This window comes from Podarcis gaigeae (genome assembly GCF_964106915.1).
Source record: "Podarcis gaigeae genome assembly, chromosome: 1".
NCBI classification, from domain to species: domain Eukaryota; kingdom Metazoa; phylum Chordata; class Lepidosauria; order Squamata; family Lacertidae; genus Podarcis; species Podarcis gaigeae.
Window position 1 is genome coordinate 30,845,358 of NC_139678.1, and position 22,052 is coordinate 30,867,409.

At 44.9% G+C, this 22,052-nt stretch overlaps 3 protein-coding genes and 1 long non-coding RNA gene across 11 annotated transcripts in view; 2 read left to right on the plus strand and 2 right to left on the minus strand.

Moving 5' to 3' along the window:
* TTLL5 (tubulin tyrosine ligase like 5) overlaps positions 1–5,146 on the minus strand; it is a 112,514-nt gene extending 107,368 nt beyond the window's left edge. For 4 of the 5 annotated variants that reach the window (XM_083731165.1, XM_083731164.1, XM_083731167.1 and 1 more), the window contains exons 1-2: positions 4,828–4,996; positions 3,223–3,389 (exon numbers count right to left, since the gene is read on the minus strand). In XM_083731165.1, coding sequence (XP_083587291.1) covers positions 3,223–3,299 — 77 coding nt within the window. In that variant the 5' untranslated portion in view covers positions 3,300–3,389; positions 4,828–4,996. Of the gene's footprint in view, positions 1–3,222; positions 3,390–4,827 lie in introns of all 5 variants that reach the window. The other variant, XM_083731166.1, reaches the window with a different exon arrangement.
* Positions 1–20,753, plus strand: part of LOC310844868 — a 59,022-nt gene extending 38,269 nt beyond the window's left edge. Inside the window, exon 2 of the long non-coding RNA XR_014564368.1 lies at positions 15,249–20,753. This is a non-coding gene — a long non-coding RNA (uncharacterized lncRNA). The remainder of the gene's footprint in view (positions 1–15,248) is intronic.
* Positions 5,247–13,246, plus strand: ERG28 (ergosterol biosynthesis 28 homolog). Of its 2 annotated transcripts, none has more exons than XM_083738820.1 (5): positions 5,247–5,380; positions 6,195–6,351; positions 8,445–8,535; positions 11,857–11,975; positions 12,255–13,246. In XM_083738820.1, the coding sequence occupies exons 2-5, from the start codon at positions 6,219–6,221 to the stop codon at positions 12,332–12,334; spliced, it is 423 nt and encodes a 140-aa protein (XP_083594946.1). In that variant the 5' UTR covers positions 5,247–5,380; positions 6,195–6,218; the 3' UTR covers positions 12,335–13,246. The 2 variants fall into 2 exon arrangements, with proteins under 2 accessions (XP_083594946.1, XP_083594947.1); XM_083738821.1 differs by having other exon boundaries at positions 5,286–5,377; positions 6,193–6,351.
* The window catches only part of FLVCR2 (FLVCR choline and putative heme transporter 2), a 50,657-nt gene continuing 38,861 nt past the window's right edge, over positions 10,257–22,052 (minus strand). For 2 of the 3 annotated variants that reach the window (XM_083735479.1, XM_083735478.1), the window contains one exon: positions 16,410–18,411. In XM_083735479.1, the coding sequence (XP_083591605.1) occupies positions 18,349–18,411 (63 nt within the window). In that variant the 3' untranslated portion in view covers positions 16,410–18,348. Of the gene's footprint in view, positions 10,928–11,224; positions 11,332–16,409; positions 18,412–22,052 lie in introns of those variants that run through there. The other variant, XR_014563490.1, reaches the window with a different exon arrangement.

The window sequence follows — 22,052 nt, forward strand, 5'->3', positions numbered from 1 at the left end:
AAAATAATGCAGTTTTCAATTCTTAAGGTAAAGGTAAAGGGACCCCTGACCAATAGGTCCAGTCGTGACCGACTCTGGGGTTGCGGCGCTCATCTCGCTTTACTGGCCAAGGGAGCCGGCGAACAGCTTCCAGGTCATGTGGCCAGCATGACTAAGCCTCTTCTGGCGAACCAGAGCACACGGAAACACCGTTTACCTTCCCACCAGAGCGGTACCTATTTATCTACTTGCACTTTGATGTGCTTTCGAACTGCTAGGTTGGCAGGAGCAGGGACCAAGCAACGGGAGCTCACCCCGTCACGGGGATTCGAACTGCCGACCTTCTGATCGGCAAGTCCTAGGCTCTGTGGTTTAACCCACAGCGCCACCCGCGTCCCATTTTTCAATTCTTAATACTATGAAAGTGATCTTATAGCGACAAGCTGGGATAGAAGCGCCACACATATTACTCAGGAATAGATACTGCTGCCACTTGATGCTAGTAGCATGACTGGTTAGCAAGAGGTTTTTTCTCTATTGTACCATTTCTCTATGGCTCAGGGCTAACATTTTAGAAGATTCAGACCTCTGCAAATACAGCATATGAAACAGGATAAGGTTCCCAAAGCTCTTGTATTTCAGTATCATCTTCTATTTACCTGCAAGCATTGACAGATCCAGAGCTGTCCAGGCTCTCAGGTTAGATGGATGTTCAAGTACAAACAATTTGGAGAAGCTGAGAAATCACTTGATGTTTCTCATCTTCTCTAAACATAAATACAGATGAGCACAGATCACCACTCACTCTCTAGCAAGCAGTTTTATCTCACTTGCCTTGTACTTTGGATAAGAAACAACAAAGTTTTTTCCAAACCACAGCACAGGTGAGAGAATAACCTCCACCTTTCAGAGTTCTCCATGCACTCCAAAAGACTTGGGGAAAGAGGGGGTTGGTGGCAACCACCAAAGGACCCATTAGTAAGTCATGGCAGTATCTGTTAAAGAAGATCAATAACAAGATCATAAAAATTGGTGATAATTAAAGATAACCATTCAGAAAGAAGCCAGAGTCAGCCAAAGGCATATTGCAAAGGGCAAAAAGTTGCCTCCCTGGAGTCTATTATACATACAATAGCTCAGCAAACCATTTAATCTTATTTCAACATCCACAGCACCCTGAGGGCAGGGGCCTAGTTTAGTGGATGCAGGAAAGGTTTGCATAGCACACACAGAGAGCTCTCTCCAATCTGCCACCTGAGGCAGCTGTCTCACTCTGCCTCATGGTAGTAACAATAATCATAATAATGACATTTATACCCTACCCATAACTCAGTGATAGAGTAAGTGCTTTACATGTAGAAGATCCTAAGTTCAGTCCCCAGCATCCATTTCAGTCCAGCTTTCGCTCTGGCCAAGGAACCAAGACGGTTCTGGCCACCCTAACAGATGACCTCTGTAGGCAGCTGGATCGAGGCGGGTCAGGGCTGCTGATTCTTCTAGATCTGTCAGCAGCCTTTGACATGGTCGATTACGAACTTCTGGACCACCGCCTTGTCGACGTGGGGATTCAGGCACAGTCCTTCAATGGCTGCGCTCTTTCCTTTAAGGTCAAGGACAGAGGGTGGCACTAGGGGAGGAGTCGTCATCACGGCACTCCTTGGTGTGTGGAGTGCCGCAGGGCGCAATCCTCTCCCCGATGCTTTTTAACATCCTTATATGCCCCCTCACCCAGCTTGTCTGGAGTTTTGGTTTGGGCTGCCACCAGTATGCTGATGACAGCCAACTTTATCTGTAGATGGACGGCCATCCTGACTTGGCCCCAGACACACCGATCAGGTGCTTGGAAGCTGTGGCTGGATGGCTGTGTGGGAGCTGGTTGAAGTTAAATCATTCGAAGACCCTTTGGCTGGGTTAAGACGACATGCGGCTGGTGGGCAAACTCCCATCGCTTGCAGGGGCACAATTAATGCCAGCGCCTTCTGTGAAGCATCTGGGTGTAATCTTCGACAACGCCCTTTCTATGGAGGTGCAGGTTACAGCTACAACAAAGGCGGCATTTTTCCATCTCCGCCGTGCTAAGCAGTTGGTCCCTTACTTCTCTCACCCTGATCTTGCCACTGTGATCCATGCAACGGTCACCTCCAGGCTTGATTATTGTAATTCACTCTATGTGGGGCTGCACTTGAAACTGACCCAGAAACTCCAGCGGGTGCAGAATGCCGCAGCGAGACTCCTTATGGGGTCCTCACCGCGGAATCACATTCATCCAGTGCTATACCAGCTGAACTGGCTCCCAGTGGAGTACAGGATCAGATTTAAGGTGCTGGTTTTAACCTTTAAAGCCTTATATGGCCTAGGACCCTCCTATCTACGGGACCACCTCTCCTGGTATGCCCCACGGAGGACCTTACGGTCTGCAAATAATAACATCTTGGAGGTCCCAAGCCTCAAGGAGATTAGACTGGCCTCAACCAGGGCCAAGGCCTTTTCAGCCATGGCCCCAGCCTGGTGGAACACTCCGTCACAAGAAACCAGGGCCCTGAGGGATTTGACATCTTTCCGCAGGGCCTGCAACATGGAGCTGTTCCGCCAGGTCTTTGGTTGGGGTCTTACGCCCTCTCCCCTTTCATAAGAACATGCATGACAGTGGCCTCTCAATTTTTCTCACAGGCTCATATAAGTTCAGCACAAACAGCTGGGCCTGGTGAGCATTTAAGGTCCCCAACCCTTATCTGTGGGTTGCCATCTGACTGGATTTTATTCTGATCTTGATCTGATTTTAGGATGTATTTTAATTGATTGCCTGATTTTATATTAATGTGTTATACATTGATGTTAGCCGCTCTGAGCCCGGTTTTGGCCGGGGAGGGCGGAGTATAAATAAAAATTATTATTATTATTATATGCTGTTAAAGGATCAGAGAGCAAGAAGGACCTTGGAGAGTCCACAGTCAGTCAGAGTAGAGAACACTGGACTAGATGGACAAACAGTCTGATCTGGTATATGGCAGCTTTGTATGTTCATGTATGACTATTCCATGTTCCTGACTCCAGAATTACAGGAGAACACAGCTTTTCAGACTCTAAAAGAATACTCAGGTGCAAGTTGAATACTGATCTTTCATGCATTGTAACCAACCAACACCCCCCCTTTTTAACGATGAGAAATAATCTTCCAAGTACGGAAGATGAGATGCAAGATGTACAGTTTCAATGTCATATACATGTACCATGTTAACTTACTCTGGTCCTTCCACCACTTCCTCTTCCTCTGAGGACGAATCTGTTTCTTCCAAGTCCCGAGCCATTCCAACGGGCATTTCCTGTGGACGTTTTCATACAGCCCAGAAACGATGGCCTCTCAAACTCTCCCCCGTAGAATCAGTAAACCTATCCACCAGTGCTGTTTTCTACAACAACAACAGCAGCAACAACAACAACAACAACAAAATGACTGCTTTGAGTAAACTGCAGATATGGAGTACCCTGGCATTATTTCCTCCCTTACAAAGAAAGTCAGGGTGGTGTCATGACAAGAGTGCTGAATCTGGGTATCAAGAACATAGGTAATAATCCCCCTCAACCACAATGCCTATGAGCGAAGTTACTATTTCACAATATTGCTGAGTGGATAAAATATGATACACCACCCTGAGCTTATTAGAGAAAGGGGAGGATACCAATATGAATAATTAATACTCTCTAACAGACCACCTTTAATATTGATCTAAGCCACATTTTCACAGGCACTTCATGCAGAAACGTCAACAGTGTCTCCTGCATTTTGAGAACGCTTATCTATTCTTACTTATTTTATTTGTATTTCTGTATAGTGCATGGCATTATCTTGATGCTCAGAGGTTTATAAATATACCTGATAAAATTAAATGAATAAATAACTGGCAGAAGGCTGTACTGTGATTGCCTTCCTCCTCTACTTGTACTGCTATGGGAATCAACACTTAAAATATCCACTCCAGTCACAACCTGACAGTTACATATATCCTTATCCCAGACACGTTGACATGTATTGCCCACTAATTCACCAGCTCTAATCTACCGGCTTGAAAGATTATACAATATACCATAGACTGGAAGGGGAGAGCTGAGAGAGGCGCCTGTGCTGAAAACTTGCCGGTTGTGAGAAGTTCAACTCAGATTCAGCTCAGCACCGTTTCTTTATTAACTTTTTATTCGGTTCACACTCTCCTACTGTGACCTTTGGGGCTCTTTTCCCGGCAGCCCGAGGCAAGCTTTCTTACAGTTCCTTCCTCAAAATGAAACTCAAATCCCTCCCCACACACACTACAGTGGGATAACATCGCTCCGCAACCCAAAACTGCTTTCTGCCAGCGGAGTTTGCTCTTTTAAAATAAGATGTTTAATTTTCATCAGGCAGCCCTAGGGATTGAGGGGCAGGAACACCGGGGGGGGGGGAGGGGGGACACTGCAAATGGGTAGCGACGTCTCTCAGCCCCAACTTGAAGCGCACACCGTTCCCACAGGACGCATTCCCCCCACAAACGGGGTCTGTAGGGGGTTGGGGGGTGAAAGTGTGATGGGAAAGTCGGTCCTGCACGTGGCCCTCAGGAATCACCGATGTGAACTCCGCGAACTTTGCTGCTCAGCCAGCCAGCCGGGCCGCCCTGGCCTCTATTTAGGCCAAAGGGGGCTGTTGGGGCGAGAGGCGCCCCTCGCCCTCGGTTCCAAGGCAGGTCCCCCCCCCCCGCCCGGTCCTTCCTGTCCAGCAGGGGAGAAGACGCTGCCGCCGCCCAAGCACAACCCGCCTGCCTAAGCAAGCTCTGCAGCTGCCAGTGCCGTCACTGCCGGGCTCCCCCAGCGCCCTACCTGCTGCTTCATCTCCCTTCGGGCCCGGTAGCCGCGTCTCCCGCCGGCGCTTCTCCTGTTACTACAACAACCAACAGGCAACCGTTCCCTCCCTCGCCCAAGACGCGTCTGCGCAAGCGCCGGCTCTCGGCTCCCGCTCGGGTTCCTTCCTCGAGCGCGTGCGCACAAAGGAACACTCGCCCGTTCGTTCGAACCTCTGCCTCTGCTAAGATGGCGTCTTGCAAGATTCCCTCTGTTAAAAAAAAGAAAGAAAGAAAATGAACCGAGGAGGCCGTAGCGCCGTCGGTTCTTCTAACCCCGCCTTTGATGAAAACGTCACAGCGCCTCAGAAGGGTTCCACGCGTGTGATTGGCGCAGTCGCTTACCCTTCCATGTGGCGCGGAGGAGAGGTCTAGCTATGGGCGTAGCGGCCAATCAGGGGAAGGCAAGCTCCAACAGTGCGCTAATCGTTGCGTAGAGTGCGGGGAGGCGGGACTGGTGCTTACTGCTGCTGCTGCTGCTGCTGCTGCTCTGGCTTGAGGGAGGGTGGAGAGCTGCTGCGGCTGAGGACCAGGTAAGGCGATGTAGGGTTTCCATTGATGGGTGGGGTTGCATTTTAGGGGTGGAGGATAACGAAGAGGCGCGATGTGGATGCTGGTAGGTTTGGAGGTTAAGCGAGCAGGTGACATTGCAGCGTGGGAACTGAATTTGGGCGAGCTGAGGGCATTCCTAAATATGACAAACGTTGTAGGTACAAACGTTGGTCCCTTCAGTGGGAGAGGGGCGAGAATGGTTAATGCTAGGGCCAACTACAAGGCTGCAAAGAAGCGAGTTAGCGTTTAAGATCATCATTCCTAAATGCAATCGTCTAAACTGGATAGGCAGAAAGCTAAGCATCTTAATAGGAAAACCATGTGTGCCTCGTGCTCCCTTTTCCCCCCTTGGGCAGCCAGCTATCTCTGCTATAAATTAAATTAGGATTTTGAACATAAAATGGTTTCTCAAGGCTGATCCTCTCTCCAATAGCCAATCCTAAATGTATTTACTGTGAAATAAGCCCCGCCGTGTCCATTGTGGTTTAAGCCCAAGGCAGCATGCAGAGGATCAAAGTAAAGACAGCTAGCTACCAGTCCTCTCTGGAAGAAAGGCCAGTGGCTTTGTGGAGGATGTGTGTGAGATTTCCATCTTTGTAATTATTATGGAATGCTATCGTATAGGACAAATTGGATGAAGGGGAATGATAAAATAAGCTTATGGCCCTTGCTGTGATTCTTATGAAGCCCCTTTACACTACTTTAGGAGGAAAGGTTACATAGTTAAAGGAGGGTGACTGAATTATGATGCATGGAAGCATTGTGAATTCTGGATTCTGTCTTTGTTCCCATTAGCAGATTGTGTTTTGACACTTCAAGATGAGCCGTTTCCTGAATGTACTCCGTAGCTGGCTAGTTATGGTGTCCATTATTGCCATGGGGAACACAGTGCAAAGCTTCAGAGATCACAGTTTCCTCTCTGAGAAACTATACACTGGCAAACCAAGCCTCGGTAAGATGCACAGGTCATTTTTGTACTCAAGAAATGCTGGAACCTTAATCCTGGGTTATCTTGCCTGAGCTCTGAAAATTTGTGTTCAGATTTCAAAATAACCCACCTTCTGCTTACTTAAACTTCTAGAGGTGGCTAGTGCTATTTTTGCTTGAACAATGACAGCTTGAAGGCCACTAAATGTGTTACAAATTTAGGTGAAACACTCTGTGTACCTTTGGTATACCAAAACCTCAATGATGTGTAAAAAAGAGGCTTGTGTTTGTTTCACTATTTGTACATGAAATGGAGAGCAGGGGCCCATTATAGCTTTCTGGAGCATGTGTATGTGGTGAAATAAATATAAGACCACATAGCTGCAAATGTGTCAGATAGCCCTTAGGAACATAGCATGCAGCTTTATACCAAATTGATCCACTGGTCCACCTATCTCAATGTGATTTACTCTTGCTGGCAGTGGTTCTTCTGGGTTGCAGACTTAGGAATTTTCCACCCCTACTTGGAGATGTCAGACCTTGAACCTGAGACCTTTTGCATACTATGCATGTGCTCTGCCATTGAGTTAAAGCCCTTTCCATTAATCTCCCTTCCACCCGTAGTGATATTCTGCCACCTCATAATGCATTATCGCAGAAGATAGTGCAGTTCCATATCCACATTGGAGTGGTCTCAAGCATTTACTGCAGTACTAAAACAAACATTTTCCATGGGTCCTTATGGGCTTATTTGCTTCAAAGTGAATGCACAGTTCCACATGTCCTTTGATTCTACAATCAGCCAATCCACTATATTTCCCCATCTAAGAAATACAATCTCAGACACTTATGTAATACAATTATACTCACAGTACAAGAAGAGTCTAGCAAATCCTGCCATGTTATGAGCTTTGGGCATTTCCAGATTTTATGGTCCATCTGAAAAGACTGTGCTGCTGGCACTCAACCACCCAGATGACATCATCCCAGCAAAAGTTCCCATTGTAGACAATCACTGTTGAACAGCATTCAAGCCACTAACCAGAATTGTTAGTAAAAGGTATCTCTTGGCCCAGCAGGTGCAGATATTATTGATGTCTTTTTATGCAGAAAAGACCTTATGATAGAGGCATAGGCACCTATTGAAGCACATTATCAAGCTCTTCCACACCATTTTGAATTCACTGCCACCTTTTCTAGATTTTTGTCCCCTTCAAAGTTATACATGCATTCCTGTCCAATGCTGAATAGCTCATCTACATTTTTTAAGACTAGTCCTTCCATCCCAAACACAACCATGTACCCTTATGTGTAGATCTTCTGGCTTCAGCTAAAGTACCAGTAAACCAAACTTCAAGTAAACGAGTAGTTTTAATTAATCGCCAGTAGCATTTTCCCTGCTCCATCATTTGGAAAGACCTTGACCCCTACGACGCTTTCCAACTCCATTAGTCTTGAGCCCTATCCATACCTACTGCTTAGCTTTGCCTAGACTGGGAGAGTATCAGAAAAGATAGTTGCCCCCCACCCGTATATACATAAAAATGTATGGATGTCATACTGCAGTTCATGTGGCTGCCTTTGTCAACTCCACCATGTTGGCAGGCAGGTAGACGACTTGATGGCAGGCAGCCTAGGCAAGCTGTTTAAACGGGAGGATGTGCTTCACAGAGCGATTTTGCAAACTACTTTGGAAAGTGCTTCCCAAATGGTCGTCCCCCTCCCACCAGTAACCATGGCTGCAATAAGGCTTAATGGAGAAGGGCGGGTGCTTCACAGAATGGTTTGTTAAACTGCTTGGTGAAGTGCCTGCTTCGTTGTTAAACAGGTTTCCTTGGCCACTTGCCTGCCATCACATTGGAGTTTGCCAAACTGCTCTGCAAAGCCCCTGACCCCTCCTTTAAAAGATGGTGTGGGCTGGCAGGAGCAATGGGCAGAGGGGCTTGGGCTGAACTGTGGAGGGAGCTGTGAGGGGATGGGTAAGGGGTCAGTGAGCATAAAGAGAGGTTGGTCATGTGTAAAGGGGGGAGGGGTGGACAAAGGGGTCGGTGGGGTTAGTGAGCGGAGCAAGCAAGGGTGACAGACCCTAGTAATTCTATATTTGTTATCTCTACACAGTAAATGGCCTCCAGGCTCGGACCTTTGGCATTTGGACCTTACTCTCCTCTGTAATTCGCTGCTACTGTGCCATTGATATCCGCAACAAGACGTATGTAAAATAAATGCTAAAGGGGGGGGGCGGTTGTCTTACCCACCTCCCAATCATGTACACACTTAGGTGCCACAGCAACTCTTTTCTATTCCCCTATAGCTGGGGTTGGTAACCTGTGGCCCTCCAAATGTCGTTGGACTCCACCTCCCATCAGACCCAGCCAGCATGGCCCTTGGTCAGGGAAGATGGGAGTTGTAGTCCAACACTTATCTGGAGGGCAATGGTTTATTCATTTATTGGTTTTTATGCCAACTTTTTGCCAAGGCACTAGAGCCGATTTACAATTTTACACATCTTATACCAGCAAATGAAAATAAAACCCTCCTCATGCCCTTCTTTTTCCTTCTCACGTGGCTGATGGTGTTGGTTATGTGACAAGACGGAATAATCTGGCTGGCACAGACCCTCATGGTGTCAATGCCTGACCCCCTCCTGGTTATCCTAAACTTTTTTAGCTTGTAGATTTGAGGCAACAAGTGTTATTTTCTTGAAATGCTTCGTTCGCACAGGTATGAAGGAAAGACTGTTTAGCATAATACTGATGCAAAATCAAAATGTAGGTAGTTATTCTATAGCGCATGTTTGTTTAGAGGTCTGGAATCAAAAGTGGAAACACTCTAATTAGGTATTCGCCCTATCTTTTGGTGATATTTGGATAGCTCACAAATACACTTTCAGTCATCTTCTGTTGGAAGTTGTTTTTGGAACTTCTATTCCATTCATATATTTTGCGTCAGTGATTTCCAAGAAAGCCATATGCATGAATGGGCTGAGCTTATGTTTCTATTTGGCTTGACTTCAGCATTAGCTTGGCACTGTGTGTGCTAAGAGATCTAGTTTGCTTGTCTGAGAGGTCAGGAGAGCCTTTGCAGGAGGCTTAAGATGGGACAGCAGTCTACTGTCTTGGTCTTGAACTGCCAGTGGAAGGCTTCCTGTGATAAAAATGACAAACTGTTAAAGGAGCAGTTGATGGATAAATGCAAAGAACTTTTGAAGCTGGTAACCTTTTTATAAAAGAAAAGCAATGGGAGCATTTGAGGTCTGGTTGGAAAGTTGCTTGGAGAAATTTATAAAAATAGCAAGTTGGGCATATGGGACCTCTATAAGGAAGCACAGCTCTGAGTTCACCCACAATAGCTTTCAGTCCTCTGCTCCTGATCTTGACATTTTAAAAAATATACCCCCACAAACTCCTTTCCCTTGTTACTTGCAATTTCATCACTCTTTCATCTACATTGACAGGGTTCCCTTCCTTTGCCTTCCTATTCCGCTGGCAGATGAAGCAAAGTGACAGTGGAGCACACTTACCAGAAAGTTAAATTGTACTGAAATCAGTAAGACTGACATGTTTATAAGCATCAGGATGAAGACCATTCTTCCTCCTTTCCCCCCTTGCCCTCCATCATCCCAGTCCTGGTTAAAGCATCCTCAGTTACACGAAACTGACCATTTGCACAATTTGCAGTTTGATTTTAGTTGCACGATCTGCTTTATTTATTGCATTTCTAGATCAACCTTTCCTCCACAGAGCTCAAGATGGCATACACATTTCTCTCCTCCACATTGTATCCTCACAACAACCCCGTGAGGAAGATTAGGCTGAAAGAGTGTGAGTGGCCCAAGGTTACCCAGGAAGCATCATGGCTTGAGTTGGGGTTTCAACCTTGATGGCCTAGGACTGGAAAGCAAATGACATACAGTTTATAAACATACCAGAGTTTTTGTTTCTATTTCATATATTTATTTTAAATCACCGTGATTGAAATAATACATTTGCAAACACAATTTAAATGTCACTTATTGACAGAGAAAGATGTGGATTTGAAAGCACAGATTAAGTTTCACAGGGCAAGGTTTTTGGATTGCAATTCTTTTTTTAACTGCCAGTGCTGCAAACATACTTAAAATAAAATGTAGCCATTTTGTCCTCATTCATTAGTAATACTTCCATGGCTTCAAAGCACTATGCTGTCCCCATTACCCTCTATGCAAGCATAACTGATAAGAGTTTAGCTGAGGAGTCTGTTCCAGAGATGCAAGCCAGTTCACCCTCCTTCCACTCTGTTGGCTCAACAGGAATAATGTGTGAAAAGCCACAGTAGCTCTCTTTTTTTTATCATCGAAGTTGGCAGCTTCATCTCCCATTTTCCAGAGTGGCAAGGAGCTGCATGCTGAGAGGGAGCTATTTGTACTGTGTCATTCGACAAGGTGAGGTGTACTTTTAAAGGAGAACGGGCACTTGGTCTGTTTGCTTCCCCAGAGTTACGCGGCAAGTCTGAAACCTGTCCCCAGTTCTTTTCCAATTGTGATGTCAATTTAGCCCTAATAAGAGGGATTAGATAATACCAAAGTAATTTTTTACCGTGCAGGTGAGTGAGCAATGCTGGGATGTACAGTGGTGCCTCGCAAGACAAAAATAATCCATTCTGTGAGTCTCTTCGTCTAGCGGTTTTTTCATCTTGCGAAGCAAGCCCGTTGACGGATTAGCGCTATTAGCGGCTTTTAGCGGATAAGCGGCTTAGCGGCTTAGAAAAGGGGGGGGGAACCCCACAGGAACTCGCAAGACATTTTCGTCTTGCGAAGCAAGCCCATAGGAAATTCGTTTTGCGAAGCACCTCCAAAACGGAAAACACTTTCATCTAGCGAGTTTTCCGCCTTGCGAGGCATTCGTCTTGCGGGGCACCACTGTACTTCTGGGAAGACATAAAGGGTTGTGCTGTATGTGTAGGTTTTCAACATTTTGATAGTAAATCGAGGGTCACTTCAAACCTGGTTATTCTCGAAGTCACTATACTTTTAAAATAAAAAAATCCCAGTTGATTTTTATCCATCTTGCTTTAACCAAAGCAATACCAGCTACCACAACTTGGTGCACCCCTTGCCATCCATGCTGTTAATCCTATTAATCAGCCTGGGGAAGGCCGTATATCCCATGTGGTGACTAGTGGGTGGAAGATGGACTGAACCAGCTCATCTGAATTGCCATTTGAGCAACGAAAGAGGCTCTCTGTCATTTCCAAGAAATGCAGAAGCCAGTCTAGCATGTACCTATATTACCAGATAGCCAGTGTGGTGCTTTCCAGATGTTCCTAGTCTCCAATTTCTATTATCCCTGACCACTGGCCATGCTGGTGGGGTCTCATGGGAGTTGGAGTCCAACAGCATTTTGAAGGCATCATCATATTGGCTGTCGCTGACATAGTGCAAAAACGTGAGTGTGTTTGCTTTGTGTATTTTTTAACTCCTTGGCTCTTAATTTCTTTGTCGGCGTCTCTCTGGGACCTGCAATAATTCTCTTTTTTTTGTTCTCTCCGGCAGCCTCTATAACATCACACTTTTCACCTTCTTCCTTGCCCTCGGCCACTTCCTCTCTGAAGTGTTTATTTATGGCACAGCAGCTGCAACAATCGGTGTCTTGGCACCCCTAATGGTGGCAAGTAAGTAGAGCCCATTCTTTGGTGCCTGGTGCTTGGCTTGTTAAAGCTGTGGCCTGCTTTTCCCCTGAGAAGATCACAAACTTACCCTCACACTTTCCCTGCGATGGGTTGGTTGGACAGGCTAAGTGACAGTGATATGGCCAAAGCCAGCAAGTAAGCTTCATAACTGAACAGAGCTGAACAGAGGGGGTTTTAGTAACCAAATGCAACTAGCGCCTCCTAAAGATGTAGAAGGGGTAGCAATGTCCTCTGCTCCCTCTCATTTTCCATCTGTCTCAGGTTTCTCCATCCTGGGTATGCTGATTGGGCTGCAATATCTTGAAGTAGAAGCAACATCGCAGCTCAAGAAACGGAACTGAAGTTACGGATCCCATATCAGCCTCCCAGCCATCGTCCAGTGTCTACTACCACATTGCCTCCTTGACTTTCCCTCCTCATCCCGTACCCTGCAAGTGGTCAGATCGTTCTTGGGACTTCAGTCATCCTTTCTTTTGTCTGCCGTTGATTTTGATCTGAACAGGCAGTACTTGACCTGCGACCAGTGCCACACGTGGAGCCCTGAAGAGCTGTTCTAAACTGGGTGTGGGTTTCCCTGGTGGAGGGCGCCTTCCTGCATTGCAGGGGGTTGGACTAGATGACCCTTGGGGATCCCTTCCAACTCTGATTCTTAAAGCATCCTCAGTTCTGGTGGTGGGAAGGGAAGAGAGGGCTATAGATATCTTGCCCCCATCACCTTTGCAGGGGAGGGGAAACGTAGCACTGCCCAAAATCCATGGGGAGACTGGTATTGTGGGAAGAGGCCAGACCAAAGTCATCATGGCACATAGTAGCTGTGTGTTTGTCCATAAGCATGGTTTTTCAATAAACAGGCAAAAATTGTGCAGAACTACAGCTTCTTTTTATCTGGTAGGGAAAAGGAGAGATATCAGATTTTCTGTCTGTCTGGGTTTTTTTGTCTGCCTGTCTGTCTCACTCCTTAGCAAGAGGTAACATGACTTTTTGTATTTTTCATTTTAGGTTCTGGGGAATCTGCTTTGGCAATTTCCCCTTTAATAGAACAGGCTGTCGTTCTAGATAACGTCTCCCTATTCCCCTCACCTGTCCTCTTATTCCTTCCTAAGGTAGCTGTGTACTTCCTTCAAGTCTCCATTTGGCACACTAAATTCAAGCGTAAGCAGGCGACTTCTGTATAGTACTGTTCTTGACTGCCTTATGAGAAGAGCTAGACCAAACCTCAGGCTTGGAAAAGAAGCTTGGCATAGCAAACTAGTGTTTTAAAAAAATACTGTTGCATAGTTTTTGGGTGATAGAAGTAGGAACCATGTAGAACAGAGGACTTGAAGAGACAAGTAGAGAGATTGGATTCTTACTGCTGCTACAAAAAAAGGGCCAGGTCACCTCCTCCTAAAATGTTGTCTTATTAACTGGAAGGCCTGCTGCTGAAGTCACAAAGATGAGGACACATCTCTTTACTAGAGTACAGCATATACGTGGAGAGAGTGCTGTTGTGCCCAAATCCTGCTTGTGAGTTTCCCACTGGCAAGTGGTTGGCCACTGTGAGAACTGGATGCTGGACTAGATAAGAACTTTATGTTCTTATATGTTTGTTATAGGTTAGTGCTGGGCCGGCCCAACCTAGAGACAAACTAGGCAATGGCCCGGAGTGCCAAAATTCCAGGAGCACCTGCCTCAGCTATGTAAATGCCTTGGAGAGACACTTGTGAAAGAGATGCCCAGAGGCAGCTGACCCCTTCACAGGCTGAGTAATATCCCCTGCATTCTAGGTATCTTAGGATGGTGAGATACTAACCTATTTCATCAAAGGGTCAGGCTGCCCGTTTTCATTTTGGTGCTGAACAGATCTTTGTAAGTTAAGTTGTCCTTTCAATCGGAGTGGTGAACGAATGCTAAAGGGTTGATTTTCCCTTTTTTTAAAGTGCATGCTAACAGGTGAAATTGGGATTCTGATCTTGTTGGTAACGGTGCTCAGTATTTAGTCCAGCTGCTCAGTATTTAGTCCAGCTGAAGTAATTTGCAATGCAAATAAGTATACTAAGCTACTGAAACTGAAAATAAAAATTGGAAAATAGTAATGCTGGTCTTAATCATTTAATGTGCTACTCTTAGGTTGTTCAGAATACGGTGGAAGATAAGGAGGGCGAGATTTTAGCTCTATTAAGGCAGTGCATCTGACTTACTTACGGAATATTGTAATACAGAATGGGGGTCATTTCCCTCAGCATCTTTTGAGGCTGCACAGCTCTTGGAAAGTTGCATTCCAGGTAGCCCAGCTTGGAGCAAATCTAAAAGTACTGCTAAACATGCTGCTAGAAGATGACGGTACACTGAATTCATACTACACCAAACTCTAGGTATATGCAACATTGCACTGTATGTGTTTTATTGCACAGAAAAGGGGCTAACTAAAAAAAAAAACCAAACCTGGAAGGTGCATCAAGATCAAGTATGCATAGTGCTCCCAAAGTTCATATGAGAATGTCTGTGAGCCAACCAAACAACAACAACAGCAACAACAAAAGCCAGAACAAACGTAGACAATACCATTGTAGGTCACAGAGAGGCAGGATGGAGCTAGAAATCAGCTGTAGCATACAGAATTCGCATCCTTAACTGAGGCATCTGGCTTGGGTGGTATTTGTTTCTAAAAATCTTTTATGAAAACAGACGAAAGGGATTTGGCCTCTTGCCAGGTATAGCCACCTTTGAACTGCAACAGCTCACTGGATCAGGCATCCATTTATAGCTAAGTAAACAAGGCATTTGGTGTCAGCCCAAGCATGAATGATGCTATCAGAACACTGCTGTATCCTAACTGTTTGAACTTAAAAGACTAGCATAGGCATTCCCAGACTGTGCCAGAGCACTAGTTATTTAAAAGACTCTGAACCCAAAGCACCCACTCACAGAGGAGCAACCCCCCCATGTTACTTTCTCCCAACACCCAAAATAATAGACACAATAATGGCATTAGAAAGGGCAGTAATCAGAAGCTGCTCAGTGAATATTTTAACATCTCAGTCACTGTTACTGGCCTTAAAGGATCATTTGTAAACAAATGTTGAAGGAAGACTCCAGCGTGAAACCTATTAATTGTAATTTAGCAAGTTGTTAACATTTATCACTTGTGTGGCTTGAAGCAAGTTAGTGGGTTTTTACCCTGCTAATTTCAAGTGATAATTACCTGACCAATAACAGCATCTTTGTGTTATCGTCGATACTGTTCTGTGAATAATCACTAATTATTTACATAAGTTCAAGTTTCAACACATTAGATTGTTTTTTTACATTTCATTTCTCTCTGACCTCAGTGTTCCTCTAGTGACATACCCTTAGAATTAAGTTCAGTTTGTTTTGAGTAACAGAACTGAAAAAGAGCTAAAAATCCACTTCTGGTTACCCAGAAAGTTACCCAGTATAATTGCGGAAGGTGGGGGAGAGATTTCAGTGCTACTATCAACAATAGGGAGTTGGAAATCCATTCCAATCTACCACAGGCCACTCAGTGACCTATCAGTAGATACAGATCTATCTACTGCCCCTCTGACCTTGTTGCGCCACAGATTTATTCGAAAAACGGGTGCACTAGTGACTTTCTTGCAATTTGCTTCTAACATTCACCTTTCCAAGCTTTCAAAAAGTGATGAGCAAGAGCAATCAAGTGAATTAACTTCATGGGTCACTTTTGGGTTGTTGGCCAATAAGCCAGAAAAGATAAGAGCAGCATGGGGGGCGGGGTTTGCATGGGCTGGGAGAGTTAATGCTTCACCATTAAAAAAAAAATGCTGCATGTGTAAGAACCTGCCAGACCCAGAACCTACCTCTTCAGATAGGCTATAGCACTAGACAGATTTCCCTGGATAAGGAAATGGAAGCAGTACAGTGGTACCTCAGGTTACATACGCTTCAGGTTACATACACTTCAGGTTACAGACTCTGCTAACCCAGAAATAGTACTTCGGGTTAAGAACTTTGCTTCAGGATGAGAACAAAAATCGTGCTCCAGCAGTGCGGCGGCAACAGGAGGCCCCATTAGCTAAAGTGGTGCTTCAGGTTAAGAACAGTTTCAGGTTAAGAATGGACCTCCAGAACGAATTAAGTACTTAACCCGAGGTACCACTGTATATTCAAAGAGTGTGTAGGCAGGCCTGAATGAGGATAATACAAAGCCAGGTGTTGGATCTATAGTTCCTTACTGCCAATTAATGTGAAAGCCTCAGTGCTAACTTCCCCTGTTTCTATGAAGAATGGCCATACATTGCCTGGATATGAATAGCTAGACCTCAAACAAAGAAGTTAGCAGATACAACTTACCTCCATCAAGCTACAGGTTTAGTACCATTCATTGGAAAGAGGAAAGACAAAAAGTTGTGGACAATCCCTGAGTTCACAGAGAGACAGAGGAGGGTGAGTAGATCAATTTCATCGCATTTATTTTATTTGTATCCAACCCTTCAAGGAGCTCCATGATATCCTCTTCCCTGTTTTATCCTTACAACATCAACCCTGAGAGGTAGATTGGACTTAACAGAGAATGGAGGACCCAAGGTCATGAATGAGGCTTCATGACCAAGCAGAGATTTCAACCTGGGACTGCCTTGGCTTTCCCAGATGAGTTTGGGGGCCTTGTTGTGCATGAGATTAAATTATAAGGATACTTGTCCAATTTAGAAGTGCTATGGGGGCGGGGAGAAGAGTGTTGTGCATTTGTTCTAAAACCATCAAATGCTCATTGGTTTTAGAACAGTATTTGAGGTAGCACTATGTAGCTAATGTACACAAAAATACATTTTTTATAGTTACACAGTGCTTTCCAAATAATATCAGGACACATCCTAGTCAAAGAGCTCATAAACCAAGCCCAAATTCCCAATACATTGGCAACAGATACTATACATGATCTGAACAAACAATGAAACTAAGAGTTGTACAGGTATTCGGTAGAACTTGATGCCTTCAAAATGAAGGGAAATTGTACTCTAATTTGGAACCGGCACTTCTCTGTCTCAGATGATCGTGGTATGCATGGAGGTGGGTGGGGGATTTCTATATGGTTCAACTCATAACCATTTCAAAATACACAAGGTTCATCTTCTGTCCATAAATTAAACTGCACTTTTCCTCCCCTGATCAAAGGTGAATTTCCATTAAATATATCTGGTTTAAATAATTTCCATAAACCACAAAGCTAGCCACTGCATACTGTGATTGCTTCCAACACTGGCCCGTTTCTCTGAAACAGCCATCCTTAACAAATTTGGCAATTTGTTGCCAAATTGTTGCATTTCCAGTGTTTCCTGTGTTGACGTCCTGTGTTTTTCCCAGACCTGTTTTATGACATTTTTCCTGCCTCTTGCAATAAAATGCAATTGCAGTTACTGCTTGTCCTGTGTGTGCTGGCAAAACATTATCAAAGCTTTTAAGACTTCCTACGCCTTTGATTAAAGTTTCCTCAAAGTTTAATTGCTTCTTGTCCAGCACTGCTGGGACAATTAGTGATACGTTATACTTTTTGGTTAGCTTATGTTCAGGGCTTTAGTTACTGCTTTTCTTACTTTGTTTTTTTCGCTTTCTTTGAAAACAGTGTTATTTAATTATAGAAGAATAAAATGATACAAGGAAACCAGTAATTAAATTTATGCACCCCTCAAATAATACTAAAAAGCTGTAGTGTGGAAGCAACCTATGGCAGGCTGTCCTTTTCAAATATTCTTTAAAAACTATTTTCCCCATAACATTTCTGGAGTATTGCCATAATTTGGGTAATAAGAGAGCATTCTCATTTCAAAACTATCGTCCGTTACTTTAAAAAGAATCTTCTCGGGGCTTGATTTACTAAAATATAGTCTACCAACAGGACGTTTTGAAGGGGAGAAAGCTTCCCAGTGAGGTCTTTCCCCAGTGGCAAATCATGAGTTGCGCTTCAGTTTGGGCTGCTCACAGAGCAAGTGCTTTCTTGTTCTCCCTGAGGAGCAAGGATCTTCCTCTAGATCCATTTCATATCCCATTCAGTAGGTCTGCTGGACACATAACAGGATTAACAAATGGTCGCTCTCAATCCATGCAATGGAAGAAACGCTGGATTCAGTGATTTGGCTTCAATGGCCAAGACAAGCTATCTTCCGCTGAGCAACTGCTGCCTTTGGTCCCTTGGCAGAAAGGGCACCAGGACACGCCACCAGGACAGAGGAGCTGGCTCAGGGAGGGTGACTCAAGTCCTGTGCATTCCTTTTCAGCAGCAGCTTCCTAGATTGTCCTCAGATGCTGGGCGACACCAAGTGTAGTGGGAGATACAGATGTCAAAGACGAGAATGGAAGTTAGTGGTGGCGCCAGCTGGTCCTCAATCTCCCACCATTAGAATTTTGATTCCTCGTACAGCGGCACAGTGCTGGTTTGAGGCACTTTTCCCAATGTCTTCTGAAAATCAGAGAGAGAAGGGGCACAGTTAGGGGGTGGTCAAAGGTATCAGACAGCAGGAACCCACTACCAGCACCAAGGTTGCAGGTTTGATCCCTGTTTGGGACAGCAACATATTCCTGCATTGCTAGATGATCCTCAGGGTCCCTTCCAACTCTACAATTCCATGATTCTATGAATATATGCTCCTGAGAAGCATTGCTGCTCTTTCTTTGGGTCCAAATATCTCAAGAGGAAAGGAGAGATCCCAAAGAAGGACACATACATTCCATTTTCTCTTACCAACGGTGCCTAATCCTTACTGCTACTCAAAAAAGGTAACAAAGCAAAGTTAGGAAGAAAGAATTCACCCTTAGCTATGAAAAGTGAATTTCATAGGGGAGAATAGTGTTTTGGAGAGCTCTGCTTTCCAGAGAGATGGGAGTATCAATCCCCAGAATTGCCCTTAAGCACTACCATTTGTGATGCTATTTCTAAGTCTACTCATTGCCTTAATCAAAACAGCACAATCCCAGGTACAATGTACCCCATCTGAGAAGGCAGGGGCTGTTGGGAATTGTAGTCCAGAACAGCTGGAGGGCATCAGGTTTGTGAAGGCTGCAATGATACATTTGCACCAGGAATGCCCTTTGAGCCATATCTGTATCCACGCTGCAGAAGCTAATACTTCTTATTCATGTAACAAGTATTTTAAAATCATGGATGGATCTGCAGAGAAGGAAGTGGTGCAGGAAATTTAGCCAATTACAAGCTACAAACTCTTGCCTTGTTTCTGTCTCCTGACCACACACGCCATCTGCCTCATCAATTCCACACATTAAAAAGGGTCTGGCACCTCTCCACAAGGAAGCTTGCTGGTGCCTAATGAAGTTATCCATTCATAACAGTAAGGGCATATGCACATACAAAGTGGGTAGAAATATATGGAAACTATTTAACTGCCATGGCCCAAAGAATCCTTGGAATTGTGGTAATTCTTTGTTAGAGGAGCATGGTTAGGCAATGTGATGTCTTCCAGATGTTGTGCCAGCCACCCCTGTCACTGGCTAGCAGTGATAGGAGTTGGAATCCAAAAAGCATTTGGGAAGGCACCACATTGGCTACCCCTGTTAGATTCTCCCCACTGCCTTCGCCAAACAGTGAAATTCCAAGATTTCCCAGGGAGAAGGAATGAGTCTGTTGTGCTCTAAGAGTACTGTTGACCCAGATCCCACAGAACAGAGAATGATGGAGGTAGATCATTCATCAGGACTTGGCAGACAGCAAAGTCAAACATGCTTGCTACCTGTGATCAACTTGCCTTCCATAGTTAATCTTCAGGAAATTGATGCCACATAGGAGACAGCAGTGTCTCTGTGTGGGATAAACCTATCCACAAAGAGTGGAGTCTTTCAAAATGACACAAGCCTTTACATTCTTCCGGGACAGGTGAATATTTACAGTTGCCTGGAGAGGCAAATAAATGACAACTAGACCAGCCATTCGCTGAAGGTTACTGATCCTTTCGTGGAGGGAATGGTTATGTATGCAAGGCTGCCTCTCTGTTTTCACCAAACAATAATTATGGCTCAGTCATACAAGTTTCCAATAGCATGCCAGTGAACATTGTTAGAACTGAGGTACAAGTAGGTTCACAGGCCCTCCAAGTGTCCCTATTTTCCAGGGACGTCCCTGATTTAGAGAAGCCGTCCTGGTTTCTGATTTGATCCCAAAATGTCCCATTTTTCCTTAGGATGTCTCTATTTTCATTGGATAAATATTAGAGGGTATAGAGTTATCCAATCCCTGAGCCATCTGAAGGCAATCCTATATAGGGAAGTGGGTTTTTTTTAATGTTTAATGTTTTATTATGTTTTTATATATGTTGGAAGCTGCCCAGAGTGGCTGGGGCAGCCCAGTAAGATGTGTGGGGTATAAATAGTAAAGGGGTTAGCAGCAGGAAGAGGGTGAGCGAAGATGTGGGGTGGCAGGGTGCCCAAATAGTGGGGGTGGGGGTTGATCACCAGAATATGGTAACACTAATCCAGTGATCTATATCAGACTTCCCCAACCTGCCCTCTTCTCCCCACCCCCCAAAAAAGATACTAAACAATTGTGCACAGTCTGTTACAAAGATTAGACCAGACCATGCTTAGCTGAGCAGAAGTAAAACAAAAATCCCCATCTGCCTCACAAGTCAGGGCCTACAGATCTTTGCATTCCTTTATCACATGCTGGTGGAACTGGTCAGCTGTGACAGAATATACTGCAGAAAATGGCAGTATATAAATAGCCACCAGCTAGGAACCTGCTCCTAGGTGTTAATGCCCAGGTCCAAGCCTCAAAATGCTAACACACTGGTATATTTATAATGCATCTCAAAAGCCTGGCTCATAGTGCAATTGTCCCAGTGATAACTTGGTATGGATTTAAAGCCATTTGGTACTGAGGAAACATTGCCCAAAGGCTCCATCTGTGCTAGAAGAAGCAGGGAAGGCCCTGTCATTCATCTGCCTGATGGGAGGGAAGGAGTCCAACTGCAGGGCCTCAGCCTGAATGAAGGTTGGGGAAACCTGAAGGATATAAAAAGCCTCAGAACTCCAGAGAACATCCTGGGATAACTAGGCCTTTAAGTGAGGGCCTGCCATACAAAGAAGGCCTTAGCTCTTACTCCTACGCCATCTTCAAGCTCTTCATGAGTACCATTGACTAGACTCATAAGAGGGCATAGAGGCATTCTAGGTATACTCCGCCACATTTCTCCACAGGAAGGCCCAGGAGTCCGGGACTTAAGCGTGCCAAAGCTAACAGCACAGAAGCCAGGCACCACAAGGAAGAAGGCCAACAGGAGGGCTGTACTTATTGTTGATAGTAACCTGGGACATGGTGGAAGATGGCCTGTGAAACAGAAAGCTATCCTTTTGCGCTTCCACCACCACCTGAGACGCTTCACCCTGCCTCATTGCTGGGCCGGCTCTGCTCTCTTTGAAAACCTTCCAGGGGGCACATGAAAGAGGTTGGCAAGGCAACTCTTATATTCCTATAGTAGGCCACGCACCAGCCACACAAATGTTAAGAGGTTTCTGTACATACAACTCCTCCCTCCAGGTAAGCAAGAAGCCTTGTTACGGCTGAAGGTATGCCAGCCAAGCAGAAGAACTGGAGATGGTGCAGAAGAGGTCCAGTGAGGGGTGTAGCCAACGAGGTGATGTGGCCTGGGAAAAGCCCCAAGTGCTGGATACCAAATGGGAGATTGGGAACGATAAGCAGAAATGCATTCATACATTTCCAATCTTGCATCTTGTTTGTCCTGATTTACCATTACTAATGTCAGGTATGGTGCCTGTGTATTGAGTCAGCAATATACCTGAAGGATTTCAGAGTCTTTGAAACAATCAAAACATCATTTCATCCTGCAAGTAATGGATCAGGCACAATAATGGCTTAAGACAGCCGGTATGTAAACATGTTACATTTTGCAAGCAGCAACGCTTGCAAAAAATGTTGTGGTAGTGCAGCATGTTTTCATCTCAGGATGTCCTTTGCACATGAATGGCACCTTGAAAGATGCATCAATGTTCACATATCAATTGCTCGCTACTTACTCTACAGTGAGCTTGCACTTATATATAACCCCCACAAATGCCATGGATAGATTTTTT

What these genes read in the sequence shown, in the direction of transcription:
- ERG28 (XM_083738820.1), top strand. Translation starts at nt 6,219, where the DNA reads ATGAGCCGTTTCCTGAATGTACTCCGTAGCTGGCTAGTTATGGTGTCC. An exon ending in CACTGGCAAACCAAGCCTCG is followed by an intron (nt 6,352 to 8,444) that starts GTAAGATGCACA and finishes ATCTCTACACAG; the next exon opens with TAAATGGCCTCCAGGCTCGG. An exon ending in GGCACCCCTAATGGTGGCAA is followed by an intron (nt 11,976 to 12,254) that starts GTAAGTAGAGCC and finishes CATCTGTCTCAG; the next exon opens with GTTTCTCCATCCTGGGTATG.